The sequence below is a fragment of the Neoarius graeffei genome, chromosome 21 (assembly GCF_027579695.1).
Source record: "Neoarius graeffei isolate fNeoGra1 chromosome 21, fNeoGra1.pri, whole genome shotgun sequence".
Lineage (NCBI taxonomy): Eukaryota > Metazoa > Chordata > Actinopteri > Siluriformes > Ariidae > Neoarius > Neoarius graeffei.
In genome coordinates, this window is record NC_083589.1 from 4,674,024 (window position 1) to 4,697,602 (window position 23,579).

Sequence of the window (23,579 nt, forward strand, 5' to 3'; positions counted from 1 at the left end):
GGACCTCAACAAGACTCACGCCCAAACGATTTATCCTGGTAATTATGACAAATTCTTACTTTCGTCGTAATACTAAATAAGAGCCCTTTTGAAGAATAATTAAACCGCCCTCCCTAGTGGATATAGGTAATGATTACTGGACAGTGCGCCGGTAGGCCACATTAGCCAGCCATCCGCGGCATTATACTATTTATAGCCGACTCTAAGCGAGGAAATATCCCTTTGTCTCATTTCCACAATGATTGTACAGGATCCCTCAGGATTCTTGACTTGTCAATTGCAAGCAAAAGTAAAAATGTTTACCTCCAATCTTCTTTTTGCTTGAGCGTTGCTGCTCCGTTTCTTCTTTGACTGCTTGATTTTGTTTCACACGCACAATCCACTCTCTCCACCTCATCTCCTCTTCAGGAAAAAACAACCCTCTGGCTTCACGCGCACAATCCACTCTCTCCGCCTCGTCTCCTCTTTCGGAAAAAGCCAACCCACTCGCTCCACCTCTTCTCCTTTTTCAGAAAAAGCCAATCCACTCTCTCCGCCTCTTCTCCTCTCTCGGAAAAAGGTAAAAACTTCTTCCTGATCCGGTCCTGTTGTTACAGTTCACTGCACAACAATAAGGCATGTGGATTTTTTTTGGAAATTCCCGAATGCACGTCTGCAATCAAGCCGAACGGCAATGAAAATACACGGAAGTGGACTCAGCTCAAGCGGTTTGTTTGTCTTAAATGACATCATGCACCGAGTGATCACGAAAATCACCGAACAGAAATTCGCCGCGATCTGCGCTAACTTATTTTAATTATTACTTATTAACAATACTTCTTGGGACCAGAAGAAAATTACAGAGGGTTTCTTAACATATAAAGTTTCAAATGTGCATAAAATTAAAACCATTGCCTATGACCTTTAAGGGCCTGGTTAGTACTGGGATGGGAGACTGCCTGGAGAGACCAGGTCCTGGCACGGGAGGGACTTTGACTTGACCCCCCAGTTTCCAGCATTCCATTAGTTATAAATGTCCCCTTAGTTTCCAGCATTTTACTATTTCCCTCTGTCCTCTAAGTTTCTAATATTCTACCAGTTCCTAGTTTTTGATCTCCCCATAGGTTTTGGTGTCTATCTATATCCCCCTGTCTCCAGTGTTCCCTAGTACCCAATATCTCTATATTCTCCACCAATGTCTGCATAGTTTCCGTTATTCGACCAAATTTCCAATGTCCCCCCTAGTTTCCAGTATTCCACTAGTTCCCACTGCATGCCTAGATTCCAGTGCCTGCATAGTTCCCACATCCCCATAGTTTCCAGTATTCCACAAGATGTTTTCCCAGTGTTTTCAGAGTCCCCTAGTTCTCACAGGCCCCTTTTCTACCTGTGCCTGTGTGTCCTGCATCCTAAGTGATCATATCACATGTACACTACAAAAGTGATGTGGCCATATGTGTCCCGCACCTCCTCTATATATAGTTTGATCAATCACATCACAATGACCCTGTTTACATTTGGTTTTAAAATGTGTCTCAGGCGATTGGTTCACAAGTGGACAGTGCTAAATATAAGTGTAAATGACCACCAACACGCATGTAAGACAGATTCACCCAAAACACTTGCCAAGGTGGTCTGGGATGTATTTGATCACTTATCTTTTGTAGTGTAAAAACTAATGTGTACTGATTTGTCCGTGACAAGGACACAACAGGAAAATACATCATTAATGCAGGATGCGGTGGTTGTTTTGATGACAGCACACCAATGCTTGAATAAATGGAGGTCCACCATTGTACGTGGTTGGTGTGTAAGAAAATAATGAAGGTATGTCGCAGGTTTAGCGTTTTTAACTTAACTGTGCGTGGGGCCCTCTGACCTTCTAACGGAAACAATGTAGGCAGTAACAAAATCTGAACACAAGTGGTCAGCTGGACACCTTGGAAATGCATGATACACATAGATGTAAACAGCGATGTGTCTTGGCTGTCCACTTTTGATCCAATCACCCAAGATGCATTTTAAAACCAAGTGTAAATAGGGCCAGTGTATCTTTGAGATGCATTTGACCCCATTCACACCTGTACTTAGTGATGACCACTTTCAATCTGATCACCCGGGATACATGTTAATTCCAAGTGTGAACGGGGCCACAGTCTTCCAAGTTCCCAGTATTGCTTTGTTCCTCAATGCCCACCTAGTTTCCAGTGTTCCTCTAGCTCCCAATGTATTCCTTGTTTCCAGTGTCTGTTACTTCCCACTATTCCACTCTTCCATATTTCCCCTAGGTTTTGGTGTCCTTCTAGTTCCCACTGCCACTCTAGTTTTCCAGTATTTCTATTGTTTGCATTGCTCCTCCTCAGTTCCCATTGTCCCTAGTTCTCACTGTCTCCCAATGTCCCAGTATCCCCCTAGTTCTTAGGGTCCACACAGATTCCCTGTCTCCCTAGTTGTTCAGTATTCCTGTTATTTCAACATGTCCACATAGTTCTCAGGGTTGCCATAGTTCCCAGTACCCCCCTAGTTTCCACTGTCCCCCTAGATTCTGGGGTCATCCAGGTTCCCACTATCCCATTTGTTCCCAGTGTGCCCCTAATTCCCAGTATACCTTTAATTCCCAGTGTCCCCTTAATTTTGGTATTCTTCTTGTTTGTACTGTCCCTCTATTTCATACTGTCCTTAGTTTCAGTGCCTTCTTACATCCCTATGTCCCCTAGTTTTTGGTGTCTTCCTTGTTCACACTGTCCCCCTATTTCCCAGTGCCCCCCTAGTTCCAACTGCCCAGTGTCCCCTATTCTTTGGTGTCCTCTTAGTTTCCTCTGTTCCAGTATTTCTTACTCTCCCTTGAATTCCCAATATCCCCTAGTTTCTGCTGTCCCACAGTTACCAGGGTAGCCTAGTCTAGTTCCTGCTGTCTCCTGAGTTTTCAGTTGTTATCCTAGTCCTTAGTTGCACCATTTCTCTAGTTTTTAATTGTAGCAGTCTCTTAATGACTAATTACTGTAGTAGCGCTACAGAGTTAAAGCACTCACTTCTTCTTTATGCGACGGTCTTTCTCTGCTTGAGTGCCCAGTTTCCCTATAGCCATTTCCTGAGCGAGCAACTCCACATCTGAAACCCCACCTAATATGACAATAAGGTAAATGTGAGTAATTGGCAAGTGTTCTTTTGTTAAAGATAAAATATTCAACACAACAGGAAATTAGTGTGTTAGTGTTTGTGTGGGGGGTACCTGGTCCTGGTGCCATCATCTCTTTCCCCATGTGTCCCAGTCGTCCTTTCTCTTTTTTGCCAAACAAACGGCCGATGGATGATTTGATGCCTTTCTTCTTCGGTTGTTTATGGAGCGAGTCCTGACTGCTGGCTACACTGCTCAGAGCCGCATCAGCCTCTAATGCTGCGGCCAGACTACACAAACACACACAACATTACTGTCACATGGAGACAGCTTTTTGTCATCACCATACACAGCCTGGTTCTGTCACCATCGCGAACCTTAGATCAGGAGTTACCAAACCAGGGGTCACAACCTGATGTGCGGTCGCTTGATTTACAAGAGTACATTACTGGGTAGTTTGCTAACACTAACACAAACCAGGTTCCCTTAGGTTCTAGCTCCTGTAGCTTCCTGGCCCCCGTAATTTATAGTTTCTTCGTTACTTGTTTTCTTAGTTGCTCATTCTCAGTTTCATTAGTTTCCTGGTCCCCTTAACACTAATGGCTGTAACACTAATTAGAGTTAGTTTTTCAGTTTTAAAAACATACCATGTTGCCTTCAAACCTACTGAATGGTCTGTTTTATGTACCAATCTTATGAATTTTCTAGATTAATAAATAGGTTTGAATGTAAGGTCAGAGTGTTCAATTTGAGACAGAGCTCATCAGCGTGTTTAACATCGTTGAGCATAAAATTGTGAAATCTCACTACACAAGTAAGTCGGTGCAAAGAAGATTCCTTTGGTTTTTAGTCACTTACTTTACACATATGGATCCATCCATCCATCCATCCATCCATCCATCCATCCATCCATCCATCCATCCATCATCTCTAGCCGCTTATCCTGTTCTACAGGGTCACAGGCAAGCTGGAGCCTATCCCAGCTGACTACGGGTGAAAGGCGGGGTACACCCTGGACAAGTCACCAGGTTATCGCAGGGCTGACACATAGACACAGACAACCATTCACACTCACATTCACACCTACGGTCAATTTAGAGTCACCAGTTAACCTAACCTGCATGTCTTTGGACCGTGGGGGAAACTGGAGCACCCGGAGGAAACCCACGCGGACACGGGGAGAACATGCAAACTCCGCACAGAAAGGCCCTCGCCGGCTGCTGGGCTCGAACCCAGGACCTTCTTGCTGTGAGGCGACAGCGCTAACCACTACACCACCGTGCCACCAGCACACATATGGATGTAGATCAAAATAAAATATTCAAATGTTACATTAGTCCTATCTTATAAATCTGGAATATAAAAATGTACAGTGGCCAGAGATTCTGGTCACAGAAAATTTCTAAAGTCAGGCTTGGTTCATCTGGCCAAAAAGCTTGGGAACTCACGCCTTACTTAGATTACTTTGCAGACGCTCTTATCCAGAGTGACATACAACAAACAGCTGGGGGTTAGGTACCTTGCTCAAGGGCACTTCAGCCATTCCTGCTGGGCCACAGAATTGAACTAGTAACCTTTTGGTCCCAAGCATTCTTCCCTGTATGGAACTAGTTACTTCCTTTAGGTTCTGTTCCTACTTCTCTTGGTTCTGAGTTCCCTTAGCTCATATTTCCCAGCTCCATTTCTCTTAGTTCCTAGTTTGTGGCTTTCTTTCGTTCCTAGTCCACTTAGTCCCCAATTCCCAGTTTTCTTGGTTTCCTGGTCCCCTTAGTCTATAGTTTCCAGTTCCCTTTGTTCCCAGTTCTCTTTGTCCCTATTTTTTTTTAGCTCTGAGTTCCCTTTTCTCGGTTCTCTTAGTTCCGAGTTCCCTTACCTTCAAGTTCCCGATTTTATTAAGTCACAGTTCTCTTAGTTTTTAGGTCCTTTAATACCAAGTACCCTTGGATTCTGGTACCTAATTCCCTTAGTCCATAGTTCCATTAGCTTATAATTCCTATTGTTCTATCCACATTCACTGGATATGAGCAATCATGTTCTCTGATTGGCTACTCTACTACTAGGATATCAGCTCATATACCACGAGTAGAGAAAAACAAAATGGCGGAGCGTGTTGCTGAACCAACCGAGGACGAAAAAATAGAAAAAAGCAACAAAATATGGAATAAAAGTATTTGATGGTACGAACGTATCTTTTTTTTATTTTTCAAGAATTATTATTACAACCCCGATTCCAAAAAAGTTGGGACAAAGTACAAATTGTAAATAAAAACAGAATGCAATGATGTGGAAGTTTCAAAATTCCATATTTTATTCAGAATAGAACATAGATGACATTTCAAATGTTTAAACTGAGAAAATGTATCATTTAAAGAGAAAAATTAGGTGATTTTAAATTTCATGACAACAACACATCTCGGGCAGCACGGTGGTGTAGTGGTTAGCGCTGTTGCCTCACAGCAAGAAGGTCCGGGTTCGAGCCCCGTGGCCGGCGAGGGCCTTTCTGTGCGGAGTTTGCATGTTCTCCCCGTGTCCGCGTGGGTTTCCTCCGGGTGCTCCGGTTTCCCCCACAGTCCAAAGACATGCAGGTTAGGTTAACTGGTGATTCTAAATTGAGCGTAGGTGTGAATGTGAGTGTGAATGGTTGTCTGTGTCTATTGCCGCTTTTCCACTACAAACGCGGCTGAGCCGTGCCGTGCTGAGTCGAGCTGAGTCGAGCTGAGTGGGGCTGTTGGAGTTGCATTTCGACTACAACCGTGCTGGCTGGAAGTGGGTGGACACATTGGGTGGAGTTAGCGAAAGTGGGTGGATGTCACGTGATGTCAGTAAGCAGCGCAAACAGTGACATCAGTGACAGTGGCGGAACAAGTCAGAGCCGGGCCGGGGGCGGGGCAAATGACCGGGCCCTTTATTAAAGCTTATCATAACATCATTTTAGGCTACAAAATGTCCGCAACTGCGGTGTTTACCAATTTCAACACTACCGGGTGCAACTATGTTATTTAGTACATCAAGTCCTTCAAACGAACATGTAACTCAGAAACAAAAAACATTAGGATACTGTACATGGCTCATAATAAAACATCAATAGCCTATACTGCGCACATTATTTGAAGGGCATACGAATGAGCGCTCAGAGGTTGCAACGGTGACAGGAAGAGTCAGAAATAAAAGGAGGGCGGTGCAAACCTCACTGAATGCACTGTGTTTACCAATTTCAGCACTACGGGGTGCAACTATGTTATTTTGTACATCAAGTCCTTCAAACGAACATGTAACTCAGAAACAAAAAACATTAGGATACTGTACTTGGCTCATAATAAAACATCAATAGCCTACTGCGCGCATTATTTGAAGGGCATACGACGAGCCTTGCGCTCCGCGAACTCGTCCACGATGCTCTGTATGTCACTGATTCAGTGAGCTTTTAAGCGGTAGTCTCACGACCCGAATAGTAAACAATAAACATGGAGGACATGGAGTCGTTAGTGTTGCTGGTCTTGGTGCTGTGGCTTGTTGTCACCGACAACGCCAACAGATACTGGCAAGAGCATATAGATGAGGCGAGGCGCATAAGGCTTCAGAAATTCTCGTAATTCGTAATTCTTCTCCTTCCGGGTTTGCGGTGTTTACAGATCCCAGCGCGCTCGCGGGGCGTGTGTGGACATGTGAGGACACTCCTCCTCACCAATCAGTGCACAGGGGAGTGTCTGCTCACGCCCTCACCCTCACTCGGCACGGCTTGGCTCGCTTCAGCCCCACTCCAAAACGGTGCGAGTTTTAGGGGCTAAGCAGGGCTGAAACGAGCTGAGTCGTGCTGGTTTTTGGTAGTCGAAACACGAGCCGTGTCGGGCTGAAGTGAGCTGAAGCGAGCTGAAGTGAGCTGAAAAAGGGTAGTGGAAAAAGGCCATATGTGTCAGCCCTGTGATGACCTGGCGACTTGTCCAGGGTGTACCCCGCCTTTCGCCCGTAGTCAGCTGGGATAGGCTCCAGCTTGCCTGCGACCCTGTAGAACAGGATAAAGCGGCTAGAGATAATGAGATGAGACAACACATCTCAAAAAAGTTGGGACAAGGCCATGTTTCCCACTGTGAGACATCCCCTTTTCTCTTTACAACAGTCTGTAAACGTCTGGGGACTGAGGAGACAAGTTGCTCAAGTTTAGGGATAGGAATGTTAACCCATTCTTGTCTAATGTAGGATTCTAGTTGCTCAACTGTCTTAGATCTTTTTTGTCGTATCTTCCGTTTTATGATGCGCCAAATGTTTTCTATGGGTGAAAGATCTGGACTGCAGGCTGGCCAGTTCAGTACCCGGACCCTTCTTCTACGCAGCCATGATGCTGTAATTGATGCAGTATGTGGTTTGGCATTGTCATGTTGGAAAATGCAAGGTCTTCCCTGAAAGAGACGTCGTCTGGATGGGAGCATATGTTGCTCTAGAACCTGGATATACCTTTCAGCATTGATGGTGTCTTTCCAGATGTGTAAGCTGCCCATGCCACATGCACTAATGCAACCCCATACCATCAGAGATGCAGGCTTCTGAACTGAGCGCTGATAACAAATTGGGTCGTCCTTCTCCTCTTTAGTCCGAATGACACGGCGTCCCTGATTTCCATAAAGAACTTCAAATTTTGATTCATCTGACCACAGAACAGTTTTCCACTTTGCCACAGTCCATTTTAAATGAGCCTTGGCCCAGAGAAGACGTCTGCGCTTCTGGATCATGTTTAGATATGGCTTCTTCTTTTAACTATAGAGTTTTAGCTGGCAACGGCGGATGGCACGATGAATTGTGTTCACAGATAATGTTCTCTGGAAATATTCCTGAGCCCATTTTGTGATTTCCAATACAGAAGCATGCCTGTATGTGATGCAGTGCCGTCTAAGGGCCCGAAGATCACGGGCACCCAGTATGGTTTTCTGGCCTTGACCCTTACGTACAGGGATTCTTCCAGATTCTCTGAATCTTTTGATGATATTATGCACTGTAGATGATGATGTGTTCAAACTCTTTGCAATTTGACACTGTCAAACTCCTTTCTGATATTGCTCCACTATTTGTCGGCGCAGAATTAGGGGGATTGGTGATCCTCTTCCCATCTTTACTTCTGAGAGCCGCTGCCACTCCAAGATGCTCTTTTTATACCCAGTCATGTTAATGACCTGTTGCCAATTGACCTAATGAGTTGCAATTTGGTCCTCCAGCTGTTCCTTTTTTTGTACCTTTAACTTTTCCAGCCTCTTATTGCCCCTGTCCCAACTTTTTTGAGATGTGTTGCTGTCATGAAATTTCAAATGAGCCAATATTTGGCATGAAATTTCTAAATGTCTCACTTTCGACATTTGATATGTTGTCTATGTTCTATTGTGAATACAATATCAGTTAAGATTTTTAAATTATTGCATTCCGTTTTGATTTACGATTTGTACTTTGTCTCCCAACTTTTTTGGAATCGGGGTTGTATTATTATTGCATTTTTCACAAATTGCTCCTGTCATTTCGCCGGTTTGTTTACGTTCTAAGCAGAAATGATTTTGTCGGACGTTTTGTATAAAGTTTTTATTTATTGAATTTGCAAAACATAAAACTAAAAATGCTCTGTTTCTCAAAGTCCAGTGAATGTACAGTTGTGTTCAAAATTATTCAACCCCCAATGCTGTAAAGGGTTTTAGGGAATTCAGTGTACATTTGTAATTGTGTTCATAATGACATCTTACAAGGACTTGTTAAAGAACCAAATGCAACTAAAATGACATCAACTGCTTTTGTAATAAAGTATTAAATGGCCTTTTTGTGATTTCTTCATTGACACAATTATTCAACCCCTTTAAGACTACCACTCTTAAGAACAGAGGTTCATTCAAGTGTTTTCAATCAGGTATTGAAAACACCTGTGGATGTCAACGAGCATCAATCAAGCATAATAAGCACCAATTAGGCAGATTTAAAAGGACTGATACTCGGCTCCTTCTAGACATTTACTGGTGTGTTGACAAACATGGTGAAGGCAAGAGAATGGTCCCAGAAGACAAGAGAAGAGGTTATTTCTCTTCACAAGAATGGCAATGGATATAAGAAGATTTCCAAAATGTTAAACATTCCAAGAGATACTATCGGAAGCATCATCTGTAAATTCAAGGCAAAGGGCACAGTGGAAACGCTACCTGGTCGTGGCAGAAAGAAGATCCTGACGGCGACTGCTGTGCGCTACCTGAAGCGCCAGGTGGATAAAAATCCCCGTGTGACTGGTGAGGAACTGAAAAAAGATCTGTTAGATGTGGGCATTGAGGTTTCAGCACAGACAATAAGGCGCACACTGCGTAATGACGGCCTCTATGCCAGAACTCCCAGGCGCACCCCCTTGCTGACTCCAAAGAATAAGAAATGTCGACTGCAGTATGCCAAAAGTCATGTGGACAAGCCACAAAAGTTTTGGGAAAGTGTTCTGTGGACTGATGAAACTAAATTAGAACTGTTTGGGCCCATGGACCAGCACTATGTTTGGACCAGGCCTATGAAGAAAAGAACACCTTGCCTACTGTGAAGCATGGCGGGGGGTCAATTATGCTTTGGGGCTGTTTTGCTTCTAATGGTACAGGGAAGCTTCATCGTGTGCAGGGTACCATGAATTCTCTTCAGTACCAGGAAATCTTGGAAGAAAATGTGATGGAGTCTGTCACAAACCTGCGGCTTGGGAGACGTTGGACCTTTCAACAGGACAATGATCCTAAGCACACATCCAAGTCCACTAGAGCATGGTTGAAGATGAAGGGCTGGAACATTCTGGAGTGGCCATCGCAGTCACCAGACTTAAATCCGATTGAGAACCTCTGGTGGGACCTAAAGAAGGCTGTTGCAGCGCGCAAGCCTAAGAATGTGACTGAACTGGAGGCTTTTGCCCATGAAGAATGGGCTAAGATACCCGTTGGTCGCTGCAAGACACTTGTGTCAAGCTATGCTTCACGCTTGAAAGATGTTATAACTGGAAAAGGATGTTGTACTAAGAATGAATGTCACTTGGGGGTTGAATAAAACTGATAATGATGTGAGCACAGAAAAGACATTTGTGGCCATTTTATTATAAATGTTATGTTATATTTGTCTAATTTACAAGTGCCTCTTTGATTTAATTATAAATAAGATGACTGAAATGATCAAAATCAATGTCAAACTGGCCAAAACACTTAATTTCAGTGGGGGTTGAATAATTGTGAACACAACTGTAGATAGAATAAAACAGTTATTCCACTCAATCTCGGTGCTACGCGCCTTGTCGGCTTTCAGCTCATGTACGACTCGATTTTGTGGAATAACTTAAATATTTGATCTAGTTTTTATCATTGTAAAAAATCTTTTCAGATTTTAACCATTATTATTAAATTTTACTCTAGTGGTGCTATTTTCAACATGTGTGTGTGTGTGTGTGTGTGTGTGTGTGTGTGTGTGTGAGTGAGACAGAGAGAGAGAGACACGAAGGCACCCACCGTGCATCATTGTGAGAGGAAGCGGGCAGTGTGTGTGTCATCCGGACATGACGAGGCGTTGGAGGAGGAGACGTCTCACACTTTATGGTGGCTTTGTCCTCTCGGCTGTCCTCGTCCACGGCTGCGATCTGACACGCGCACACACACACACACACACGTTTATAGTTTGCACTATAAATACTCAGCATATCATGGCAGATAGAGGAGGAGAAAGAACATGGTGGGAAATAGAGAATAAAGCACCACATTTCTTCTTGACACAAACATATAGATCTCTCTCTCTCACACACACACACACACACACACACACACACACAGACTATAAATACACAGTAGATTAAAGCAAAGCAGGTGGTGCATGCTGGGAAATAAAGCAGTACCTTTCTCCGGTGTTTCCTCAGGTCACTGGGCTGGAACCCAGAAAGAAGAGAAATAAGAGTTAATCTCACATCATATCACCAACTATCACACAATCTTTACCAGCATGTCAAATCAGACAGGACAGACTGATAGACTGTATATTTATAAATGCTGTAATCTTTCCCGAAATGTGTGCACGCAGCCTGTAAAAATGACTGAGACGCGATTCAAATCCCAGAGACACTCCGGTAATAATCACATTACTCCACATCAACATGTAAAACTAATCCTGTCCAAACAGGGCTTTAATATAAGTTTATCTATCTCAGGGTTGTGTTTTTATCTTTTTTTGTGGATTACTGGTGTGCCGTGTGACGGTGTGTGTTTTCACTTTAATATCTGTGTCCTTTAATCAGAAAGTTCTGCGAAATAATGACATGAATGACATCAGGAAACAGAAATCATAAGACAGGAGGGAAAGATAAAAGGAAAAAAACAATCAAAAGAAGTAGAAATATCATGAGAAAAAAACAGCAAAAACAAGAGAAAAAGTAAGGTACAGAAATAAGAAAAAAAAAATCAGAAATATCAATATAAACAAAAAGAAGAGGAAAAAAGAAATCAGAGGAAGGCCATGAAGAAGAAGTGGTCTGAGTTCCGTGTGTGTGTGTATACCAGTGTCATGACCCCCATGCGCTCCATGTCCCGGGCGGGGCTGCGGGGTGTGTGCTTGGGGGATGAGTGCCCGCTGGGTGGTGATGATGATGCGAGCGATGACGCTGTAGCCGAGGCGGTGATGAGTGAACGCGCCAGATTCAATCCCTCTAAACTCACACTGGCTACACGGTGTTCAATCTCCTCAGCCCGCTGCTCTGTACACTCCTTCTCCTCCTGAATCAGCCTACACACACACACACACACGTTATATTTACTCCATTACATGTACTTAAGTAATGTTTACGTTTTAATGCATTTATACTCCGTTACTTTAAACTACGCACTGCTCACTACTTTTATGTGATTTATTAAATCATTTTAAATCACATAGGAACATTTTCCATGACGCTGACATCAGTCTTTTTTTAAATCACATGGTGCAGGAAGAATTCGTTTAAACTGCAAAACACAAGCCACACCCTAACTGTTCCAATTAAAACTCATCTCATCTCATTATCTCTAGCCGCTTTATCCTGTTCTACAGGGTCGCAGGCGAGCTGGATCCTATCCCAGCTGACTACGGGCGAAAGGCGGGGTACACCCTGGACAAGTCGCCAGGTCATCACAGGGCTGACACATAGACACAGACAACCATTCACACTCACATTCACACCTACGCTCAATTTAGAGTCACCAGTTAACCTAACCTGCATGTCTTTGGACTGTGGGGGGAAACCGGAGCACCCGGAGGAAACCCACGCGGACACGGGGAGAACATGCAAACTCCACACAGAAAGTCCCTCGCCGGCCACGGGGCTCGAACCCAGACCTTCTTGCTGTGAGGCGACAGCGCTAACCACTACACCACCGTGCCGCCTCAATTAAAACTATAACAGCTTTTCAAAGACAGGATTCTGGAGATATTTCAATCCAGTGACACAGAAGAGCCAATCAGATCGCATCCATCAATTTTCAGAAGCTTGTCGATAACTTAGTGAAAGAAAAAGAAATACTATGTGCTTTGTGAGCGGGGCTTCTGAAGCCGAGAGCACTGAACAGATAACATTAGCTAGTTAGTTTAGGATTTTTTTCAAACGTGGACGCGCTATGTAATCATTACTACTTCCTCCATTTTTGTTTTCAGACAAATATTTCCAGCCCCGCCCTCTTTTTTTCTATTGACTCTCACACGTCACAGTCTCATCTCATCTCATTATCTGTAGCCGCTTTATCCTGTTCTACAGGGTCGCAGACAAGCCGGATCCCATCCCAGCTGACTACGGGCGAAAGGCGGGGTACACCCTGGACAAGTCACCAGGTCATCACAGGGCTGACACATAGACACAGACAACCATTCACACTCACATTCACACCTACGCTCAATTTAGAGTCACCAGTTAACCTAACCTGCATGTCTTTGGACTGTGGGGGAAACCGGAGCACCCGGAGGAAACCCACGCGGACACGGGGAGAACATGCAAACTCCGCACAGAAAGGCCCTCGCCGGCCCCGGGGCTCGAACCCGGACCTTCTTGCTGTGAGGCGACAGCGCTAATCACTACACCACCATGCCGCCTGGAAAATGTTTTATTTAAATAAAATCCACTTATGCTAGCAGTTAATTCCTGAACGTTGGAAGTGTATGGAAAGCAAGGGTATGCTGTTTTGATTTTAAAACTAAATAAATAAAACTAGATAGAGACTGTGACTAAAGTCATAGTAATTTGCGTGAGCTGTTACAAACTGGGACGTCTGGTCACCATAACCTATAGCTCCAGAACGGTAAGAGATAGAGAACGATGCTTAGCGAGGAAAAATTGCAGCCTGCCGCCCTGGACAAAATAATAATAATAAAACAACTGATTGAACAAATCATGAAAATTAAAGGAGAACTGAATGCAAATTTTTTTATGATCAAAATTCTATTTCTCATTATTATTAAATATCGGAATGCATTTTTGATCGCTATTTTGTCGATGCTGAGTGTTTGAAATATGCTCTGTAATATATCAGTCCATATGTCAAAGCAATGGCCGTAAACGAGATGCGTTGAGACCTGTGCGAGACATCGTAAGACAGAAGTAAAACGTACAGCGGAAATCAAAAAGTGACCGACATCTGCCAACATTGTCAAAAGACGCGCGCGCCCTCTTTCGAATGCTGATGTAATCAAGCCGGAAGTTTTGCTTGTTTTGATAGCAATCAGGAAAGTTTGAAAAAAGTCGGCAGTAATCGTCATTTAAACTCGTTTTTGTGCAATACTTCGTTTGGAAAACAGTTTTCAAAATGGCGGCGCTGACACCTGGCTGACGCTTCACGTTTCGAAGTCTCGCACAAGTCTCGTGAAGATCGCGCGGATAAGCGACGCCTGCCGTGGACCAAACGAACTAAATTCAACACGGCTAAAAACCGAATAGGCCGATAAGTATAATATTTAATTGCAATTAGCTGCCAATACGAGTCATGATATAAGGTTACTGAAACCGAAAACGTAATTGAATAAGATGTTAATTAAGAAATAAAGCAAGTTTAAAAATGACTTCAGTTCTCCTTTAACGGAGTTATGAGTGATTGAAAAAACACCCATTTTTCATGGATCATTCCGGTTCCGTGATCCAGATCAGCACCAAAAGTCATAGCAATGTAATTCAGCCCAGAGGTATTCTTCATATGAAATTTGGTAATGATGGGTTGAAAACTGAGGGAGAAATATTGTAGCATCCTAAAAAAAATTACAAGAACAATAATAATAATAATAATAAGAACAATAAAGTAGAAAGATCCTGAGTGAGAGTAATAATTTGTGCCAAGGCTGCTAGCGCAAATTAATAATTAAGCAAGATTTACCTCCTTAATAGTTTCTTGCACATCCAAGATTCAGAAATTAACCAATAATGTACGGGAAGTTCAAAAAAAATCAACTCACTTTGAAAACATTTAAGAACAAAACAGAAAATGGGCTTTTTTTCCGAAAGATAAAGCAACTGCTAACGTTTAAACAGTGTGGACAGCTTTTGCCTCTACGATATTTCTTACAGTGATGTGAAAGAACTAGCTAGCTAATGTTAGCTATTCAGTGAACAGTTACAAAATCACAGCACGTCGAGGACCTCCAACGCCCGCTGCTTAACCCCTGAGGTGAACTGCTCTCCATTTCTCAGCCAACCAGAACACATCGTACAGTGCTGAATGAATGGATGAATGAATGATGGCGTGTTGGTTGATCTCTGACCGTATCTCTTTATTGATGGCGTCGAGTTGTTTCTGTAGCATCATGGCGAGGGTCTGAGCGTCTGAATGTCCGCTGGGCGAGAGCAGATCCATCGAGCTGAACAAAGTCTCCCGATCGTCGTCGTCGATGTCTGACATCTCGGTATCGCTCTCGAACGGGTGTGAGCCCAACACGCCGAGCTGCTGCGTGCGCCACTCGTGTTCACCCAGAGATTTCGCCTGAAGCAGTGTGGAAACGTTTGTTATACCATATAAACTTTACATCTACACTCAGACAGAATTCTACGAGCGCACCAGTCTCTGTACACCTCAAATCTGATAACTCAGACGCTAACCTTCCTTAACGTGGTGGAAATGAACTCCGTGATCAGTGCTTAAGGCCCAGTCACACAGCCGATCACGCATAAATCACGTATAAAGTTGGCTTGTGCGTGATTGTCAGTGGAGAAATTGACCATTTTTTGGGGGTGTGCGTGGTCGAAAATCACCGATTAATTGCGCATGAACTACGTACAAATCACTTACAATCACTTACAAATCACGCACATCAGCGCATAGGGTCAAAAGAGGGATAATTTCTGGTTTTTATTGACGAACACTCCACGCATAAACTGCGTATGAACCACATATAAGCACGCATGAACCGCACACTAGCACTGATGAACGACGCATAGAGCGCGCATGTCAGTGGATATCAGTGAAATGTACGTGTTACTACAGCGAGACATGCGTGATATGTGCGTTATTCGTCAGTGAAAAGTCATCGACGTGCGCGGTAGCGGTAAATTTCTTGCGATCAACCACTAACGGTCCACGCATATGTCGCGCATTGTCCGCGTCAGAACTACGTTAAACGGCGCACAATCGCGCATACTTGTGCGTGATCAATATTTTTGAGCAGCTCAAAACCTGGAATCGCGCACAAACCCGATTCGTCGAACATCCACTGACAACTACTGATGCTCCACGTCAAAAAAACTTATGAATTACGCACAGCACTGATGAATCGCGCACGACTCGAAATTTATGCGCAATTCATGCGTAAATCGTAAGTTTTGGCTGTGTGACTGGGCCTTTAGGTTTAATTACATTTAGTTTAGATCTACGGCATATGTTCTTCGTAATTTATCAACACATCTGAGGGAAACATTGATGTCACACACGCATACACTGGGATGCTGACTTCTATTTTCTTTGCTAGCTGCATGCTAGGAAGCTAAATCATCATTTTAGTGCACGCTAGCTATACAGAGCCTTTGTTTTTTCATTATACCAACACATCTGAGGTAAATGTTGATATTTCTTATAGCTCAGTCTCGTCCATCATGTCTCATGTCTGTGTCAAAGAATTCACTTCATGAAGCTAATTTTAGCCATATAGTGCAATTTTCTTTGTGATTTACAGCACATCTGAGGTGAATATTCCAATATTCATGATTGTTCTGTCATTTATGCACCGTCATGATAAAAGATCTACTGTCTAGCTAACTTCCCTCAGTCCGTCGCTAGCTTATGCACAGTGCCAACCATCCAGTTGCTTAGCAACAGCGTTCCCACAATGTAAACCACTTCAACCATCATCATGTCTAAGGAAGCAAAAGTTCTCAAGTTTGATTTGAGACATTCAAATGTAATCTACTCAGTGGTGATGGATGGGAGTAGAGGGGCGCCAATACTTTTACTGTACTTATCCGGAACATCAGATCAGCGACAGAGAGTAATTATATGGCTGGAAAGTGACCTATATGGGAGATGGGGAAGGATAAAATGGCCTGTGTGTGTGTGTACCTTCTGTTCGTCTCGGCGTAGCCCCATGCGTCCTCTTCTTGTTCGGTGCATCACTTTAGTGGAGCGATAATCAGATTGAGACTCAGCAAGAGAACCAAGAGAGTAACGCAGATCTGAGGAGGTGTCCAGATGAGACCTAACACACACACACACACACACACACACACACACACACACAGGTTTAAGCGTTCCACCTTGCTTGTTGGATTCTGATATCAAGACTCGTCATACGGTATGTCTCACCGTGACAGTGTTGGCTCTGCCCTCATTCGGAACTGATCGAGTTCAGCCCTCATTTTGTCCATCTCCTCCGCCAACTGGGACTGCACATGCGTGCGTGCACACACACACACAACAGCAACAACTCGATTTACACTGATGCTCATAAGTCTATGAAACTTTAATATCAACCAGCTAATAACAGTCAGTTCCGAATCAAATAATCAGTAAGAAATAGGTCTTTCCAGAACAGGTTGATTTATACAGACATCATGCGACACTTTGATTGCACACAGTTGGATCTTAATCAACTAATTATGTGACTTATGAGGTGAATTGGTTGGACCAGCTTTATTTAGGGGTTTCATATGAAAGAGGGTGAATACCTACAGTATGCACACTCTAGATAGATTTCTGTTTTTTTTTTTCAGCTTAATTATTGTTTGTGGTGGCACGGTGGTGTAGTGGTTAGCGCTGTCGCCTCACAGCAAGAAGGTCCGGGTTCGAGCCCCGTGGCCGGCGAGGGCCTTTCTGTGCGGAGTTTGCATGTTCTCCCCGTGTCCGCGTGGGTTTCCTCCGGGTGCTCCGGTTTCCCCCACAGTCCAAAGACATGCAGGTTAGGTTAACTGGTGACTCTAAATTGAGCGTAGGTGTGAATGTGAGTGTGAATGGTTGTCTGTGTCTATGTGTCAGCCCTGTGATGACCTGGCGACTTGTCCAGGGTGTACCCCGCCTTTCGCCCGTAGTCAGCTGGGATAGGCTCCAGCTTGCCTGCGACCCTGTAGGACAGGATAAAGCGGCTAGAGATAATGAGATGAGATGAGATGAATGTGACAAAACAGGACAAATACCAAGGGGGATGAATACTTTTGCAAGGCACTGTACGGTACATGTTAAATGAAATGCAAATTAAATCAGTCTACAGTTCTGTGCAAAAGACTTCGGCACTCGATTTTTTTTTCCATACAAACTTTGTTAGAAATTTCTATTTTATGACTTCTACATTAATGGAGTCAGTACAAAAACATTTTAGAGTCCAAATGTTCGTTTCCCAGCACAAAATTAAATGTTACAGAAAAAAAAAAGTTTATATCTGAGCAGCATATTCCACAAGAGCGCACTTTTCAGATGAAAAAAGAAAACATAATGAAGGCTGCTGGGTTTTGGTGTAAAATGAAGACGCGAGTGTGACAGTCAGCGTGTCCAGAAGAACTGTGGCTGGTTCTGGAAGACGCTCAGTAAAACCTACAGATCATTTCCACATAAAACTGCACTCACTGGACCCGAGACGGATATTTTTTTAAAAGCAAAGCGTCGTCTCACAACAAATACTGACTTTGTTTCATTTATTATGTCTTGCTGATTACTGTTTATAGTATTTTTTAAATGTTGAAACATTTCATTTCATTAGTTTTTAAGCCATTTAAAGTGCTGATGACACGAACATGACTCTATGCAATTTCTTAAATAAACTATACAACATGGCAAACGTTAGATTTCTGTTATAATTACGCGAAAAGAAGCTGTTGTTATGCGAATATCCAACTTTTAATTGCACAGCGCAAGAAAACTGGGTCCGTGGCTCGCGGCCATGCTGTGACGTCAGCGGGAGAACACGCTGCGGTTCACTGGCTGTTCTACTCAATGGAAATGGCGCATGAAAACGCCAGTGAACTCTCTAGCTCTTCCTCTTCTGGGAGTCTAGAATTGTGTTGTGAGTGGGATAGATCGGAAGAATCAAGTGATGACGAACACGGGTGCATCCAACCGTACAGGTTTGAACCTGTTACTGTGCAATCTGAGAGCGACTCCGACTCCGAGATGGACAGCGGACAGGCAGACAGCCCAGCATTGACGAACACCACAAGGTTGGATAACAAGGATTGGTAGGTCAACCCGTATTTGTTCAAAATGTTACAGAATCAATATTTTAATATTGTGTATTGTTGTCTTGCATGTGTAAACACTGCTTATATCATGTACTGTAAGCCGTATGCTACACTGAATACATAGTTCCTAATGGAGCATGCAAACGGCTAACATAATAAGCTTACGACTATGCCTGATCCGTGATACATTTAGGATAATATTGGCAGGCACGTCTTCTAGTTTATGGCTTCTTAGTTTTATCCTTGAATGAAGCAAAATATTTGATAACCTACATCAGCGTAAGCAAATGACAATCTGTAGCCTACTTGTCTGGCTAAGTTAGCTTTCCCTCAGTGTTTGCTTTGAGAAACAAGCTTTCACAAGCAAATACATGACTGATATCACGCCGACTTTATGATTACATTTATGATTATCATGAATGTGTACTCTATGATGTGTACTCTATGAGCGCTCTGGAGCGAGTCACTTCCAAGATGGCCGCGCAGACCGCATGGTTATTTTTAGCATCATGTCAGAGCACTCTATAGCTCTACGTACCTTTTATCTTATGTCGTTTCTCAACACATGTTCTGACAGTTGGACTGTCTTTGGAGGAGTCGCCTTGTCCCAGGCGACTGCTGGATCCGGCATAGCTACTAGTAGACCCCCTCCGGAATACTGTAGGCACTGCTGATGGTAGTAACACACGTTTGTGCTGAACTGAACACCCAAGAGATTCCTTTAAGCTGGGAAGGGTGTCAAAACAATCCAAATCGAAGTGTTCAGAGCACAGGACGGATGTTGGTGAGGGCTCCCACTTGTCACGAGTGCGCCTGACTTGCTTCACCCACTTCGCATGCAGCTCGGGATCTCTGGGAAACTTGAATAAACTTACCCCATCCTTGTGGGTTTTGGAGCAAAAGCCGGCAACACAACGTGAAGGCATAATAACTATATATACAGTGGTGCTTGAAAGTTTGTGAACCCTTTAGAATTTTCTATATTTCTGCATAAATATGACCTAAAACATCAACAGATTTTCACACAAGTCCTAAAAGTAGATAAAGAGAACCCAGTTAAACAAAGGAGACAAAAATATTATACTTGGTCATTTATTTATTGAGGAAAATGATCCAATATTACATATCTGTGAGTGGCAAAAGTATGTGAACCTCTAGGATTAGCAGTTAATTTGAAGGTGAAATTAGAGTCAGGTGTTTTCAATCAATGGGATGACAATCAGGTGTGAGTGGGCACCCTGTTTTATTTAAAGAACAGGGATCTATCAAAGTCTGATCTTCACAACTCATTTATGGAAGTGTATCATGGCACGAAGAAAGAAGATTTCTGAGGACCTCAGAAAAAGCGTTGTTGATGCTCATCAGGCTGGAAAAGGTTACAAAACCATCTCTAAAGAGTTTGGACTCCACCAATCCACAGTCAGACAGATTGTGAACAAATGGAGGAAATTCAAGACCATTGTTACCCTCCCCAGGAGTGGTCGACCAAGAAAGATCACTCCAAGACCAAGGCATCTAATAGTCGCCGAGTTCACAAAGGACCCCAGGGTAACTTCTAAGCAACTGAAGGCCTCTCTCACATTGGCTAATGTTAATGTTCATGAGTCCACCATCAGGAGAACACTGAACAACAATGGTGTGCATGGCAGAGTTGCAAGGAGAAAGCCACTGCTCTCCAAAAAGAATATTGCTGCTCATCTGCAGTTTGCTAAAGATCACATGGACAATCCAGAAGGCTATTGGAAAAATGTTTTGTGGATGGATGAGACAAAAATAGAACATTTTGGTTTAAATGAGAAGCCTTATGTTTGGAGAAAGGAAAACACTGCATTCCAGCATAAGAACCTTATCCCATCTGTGAAACATGGTGGTGGTAGTATCATGGTTTGGACTTCATTTGCTGCATCTGGTCCAGGACGGCTTGCCATCATTGATGGAACAATAAATTCTGAATTATAACTGCGAATTCTAAAGGAAAATGTCAGGACGTCTGTCCATGAACTGAATCTCAAAAGAAGGTGGTTCATGCAGCAAGACAACGACCCTAAGCACACAAGTCATTCTACCAAAGAATGGTTAAAGAAGAATAAAGTTAATGTTTTGGAATGGCCAAGTCAAAGCCCTGATCTTAATCCATTCGAAATGTTGTGGAAGGACCTGAAGCGAGCAGTTCATGTGAGGAAACCAACCAACATCCCAGAGTTGAAGCTGTTCTGTACGGAGGAACGGGCTAAAATTCCTCCAAGCCGGTGTGCAGGACTGATCAACAGTTACCGGAAACGTTTAGTTGCAGTTATTGCTGCACAAGGGGGTCACACCAGATACTGAAAGCAAAGGTTCACATACTTTTGCCACTCACAGATATGTAATATTGGATCATTTTCCTCAATAAATAAATGACCAAGTATAATATTTTTGTCTCATTTGTTTAATTGGGTTCTCTTTATCTACTTTTAGGACTTGTGTGAAAATCTGATGATGTTTTAGGTCATATTTATGCAGAAATATAGAAAATTCTAAAGGGTTCACAAACTTTCAAGCACCACTATATATTATAATAATGTATAATAATAATACTAATAATGATAAACGGAACACCTCTCGCATCAGCAACAAACTGGTAAGTGAGGAGGAAGATTCTTTCGCTGACGTCATATAGCTCCTCCTCCTCTTTCGTCTCCTGGGTACTGCAGCCCCGTCAAATTTGCCCAAATAGCCGCGTTTTTTATCATAACTTGTAAAATAGGCGCCTTTGTGAATTAATATATGGATCATCGGGAATTACTTTTAATGTTATAAAACATCGCCAAAGATGTCAAAAACGTGTCATCAGCACTTTAAGCATTTCGTTCCATGTGTCTCAGACTTTTGCACAGGACTGTAGATGTGCTGCTTTGAGACAGTGTGTTTATATGATTTTCTGATTTTCTCACTTTTCACTTTTGGGGGAATTTAGAATATTAGAATTTCTTTTGAGTTGAGAAACAAAAGAGAAACACATTTCAGTTCAATCTCTAGTATTTCAGAATTACTGCATACAATATATATCAGAAAATGTCAAAACGTTCTACTAGGAACTGCATTTTATTCTGCATACAACAGCAATTTTACAAACAGTGACTTGTTACGTCTTAGAATAAATTCTGCAAATAAAAAAAAAAACAAGGAGAAAAAGACACGTGAAATCATTTCATGATTAAATGTTTGCCATTAAACTCAAACACAATAATTTCAAGACTAATTTTGTCTAAAGTGTGAATTTCTGTTCACGCAGAGAAATAGTTTTGCTTTTTTGTATGTGCAGTAAATAACATAGCAAGCTAAGAAGTTTTACACGGTGGTGTTTAACATAAAAAAATCTTTTAGGATAACATTTCACTTCACTTTTTTTGTTGCTGGGGTGACTTTCTGTTTCTGCTGCTGAGCTACAGCTAATTACTGTAATTACTGGAGTAGGAAGGCTACCGTAAATAAACTAACAAGGGCACGGAAGGACATATGGGGCAAGAAAATGCAGTGTCAGGTCTGGATAAGAGAAGAGATGTGAGAGTGTAATAGGACATAAATCATTACCTTTTCATGAATGGAGTCTTCCAGCTGCTTCCTGTAATTCTCTGAATCTTGTATTAATACATTCTGAGGGGGAAAAGCACGCAGCAATTTTAAGGAGGAACCGTCTCTCTAATAATATAACTTAGATTACACTTTTTCAGTTTTACTCAAATTAAGATGGTGCAAAAATGAGTACACCCCACAACAAAAACTACTACATCTAGTACTTTGTATGGCCTCCATGATTTTTAATGACAGCACCAAGTCTTCTAGGCATGGAATGAACAAGTTGGCGACATTTTGCAACATCAATCTTTTTCCATTCTTCAACAACGACCTCTTTTAGTGACTGGATGCTGGATGGAGAGCGATGCTCAACTCGTCTCTTCAGAATTCCCCATAGGTGTTCGATTGGGTTCAGATCAGGAGACAGACTCGGCCACTGAATCACTTTCACCCTGTTCTTCTTCAGAAATCCAACAGTGGCCTTAGATGTGTGTTTAGTCATGTTGGAAAAGTGCACGACGACCAAGGGCACGGAGTGATGGTAGCATCTTCTCTTTCAGTATAGAGCAATACGTCTGTGAATTCATGATGCCATCAATGAACTGCAGCTCCCCGACACCAGCAGCACTCATGCAGCCCCACATAAGGACACTGCCACCACCATGTTTCACTGTAGGCACCAGGCAGTTTTCTCTGTATTCCTCGCCATACAGTTTTGAAGCCATCAGTTCCAAAAACATTTCTCTTGGTCTCATCACTCCAGAGTATAGAGTCCCAGTAGTCTTCATCTTTGTCAGCATGGGCCCTGGCAAACTCTAGGCGGGCTTTTTTGTGCCTGGGCTTTAGGACAGGCTTCTTTCGTGGACGGCATCCATACATGCCATTCCTCTGCAGTGTACGCCGTATTGCGTCACGGGAAATAGTCACCCCAGTTTGGCTTTCTACTTCTTTAGATAACTGCAGTGAACTTGCATGCTGATTTTCTTCAACCCTTCTCATCAGAAGACGCTCCCGTCGAGGTGTTAACTTCCGTGGACGACCTGGACGTCTCTGTGAGATGGTTGCGGTTCCATCTTTCTTAAATTTTTGTACCACTTTTGCTACAGTATTCTGACTGATAAGTAAAGCTTTGCTGATCTTCTTGTAGCCTTCACCTTTGTGGTGGAAAGAAATTATTTTCTTTGGGGAATTCTGAAGAGACAAGTTGAGCATCACTCTCCATCCAGCATCCAGTCACTAAAAGAGGTCGTTGTTGAAGAATGGAAAAAGATTGATGTTGCAAAATGTCGCCAA

At 42.9% G+C, this 23,579-nt stretch overlaps 2 protein-coding genes across 2 annotated transcripts in view; both read right to left on the bottom strand.

Moving 5' to 3' along the window:
• The window catches only part of rps16 (ribosomal protein S16), a 457,927-nt gene that overhangs the window by 356,965 nt on the left and 77,383 nt on the right, over positions 1 to 23,579 (bottom strand). The gene's annotated exons all lie outside the window — the stretch shown is intronic.
• ppfia2 (PTPRF interacting protein alpha 2) overlaps positions 1 to 23,579 on the bottom strand; it is a 204,181-nt gene that overhangs the window by 24,770 nt on the left and 155,832 nt on the right. The window contains exons 11-19 of the mRNA XM_060903793.1: positions 22,302 to 22,364; positions 16,864 to 16,943; positions 16,621 to 16,756; positions 14,834 to 15,051; positions 11,620 to 11,845; positions 10,965 to 10,994; positions 10,585 to 10,712; positions 3,212 to 3,387; positions 3,012 to 3,102 (exon numbers count right to left, since the gene is read on the bottom strand). Of these exons, the coding sequence (XP_060759776.1) occupies positions 3,012 to 3,102; positions 3,212 to 3,387; positions 10,585 to 10,712; positions 10,965 to 10,994; positions 11,620 to 11,845; positions 14,834 to 15,051; positions 16,621 to 16,756; positions 16,864 to 16,943; positions 22,302 to 22,364 (1,148 nt within the window). The remainder of the gene's footprint in view (positions 1 to 3,011; positions 3,103 to 3,211; positions 3,388 to 10,584; positions 10,713 to 10,964; positions 10,995 to 11,619; positions 11,846 to 14,833; positions 15,052 to 16,620; positions 16,757 to 16,863; positions 16,944 to 22,301; positions 22,365 to 23,579) is intronic.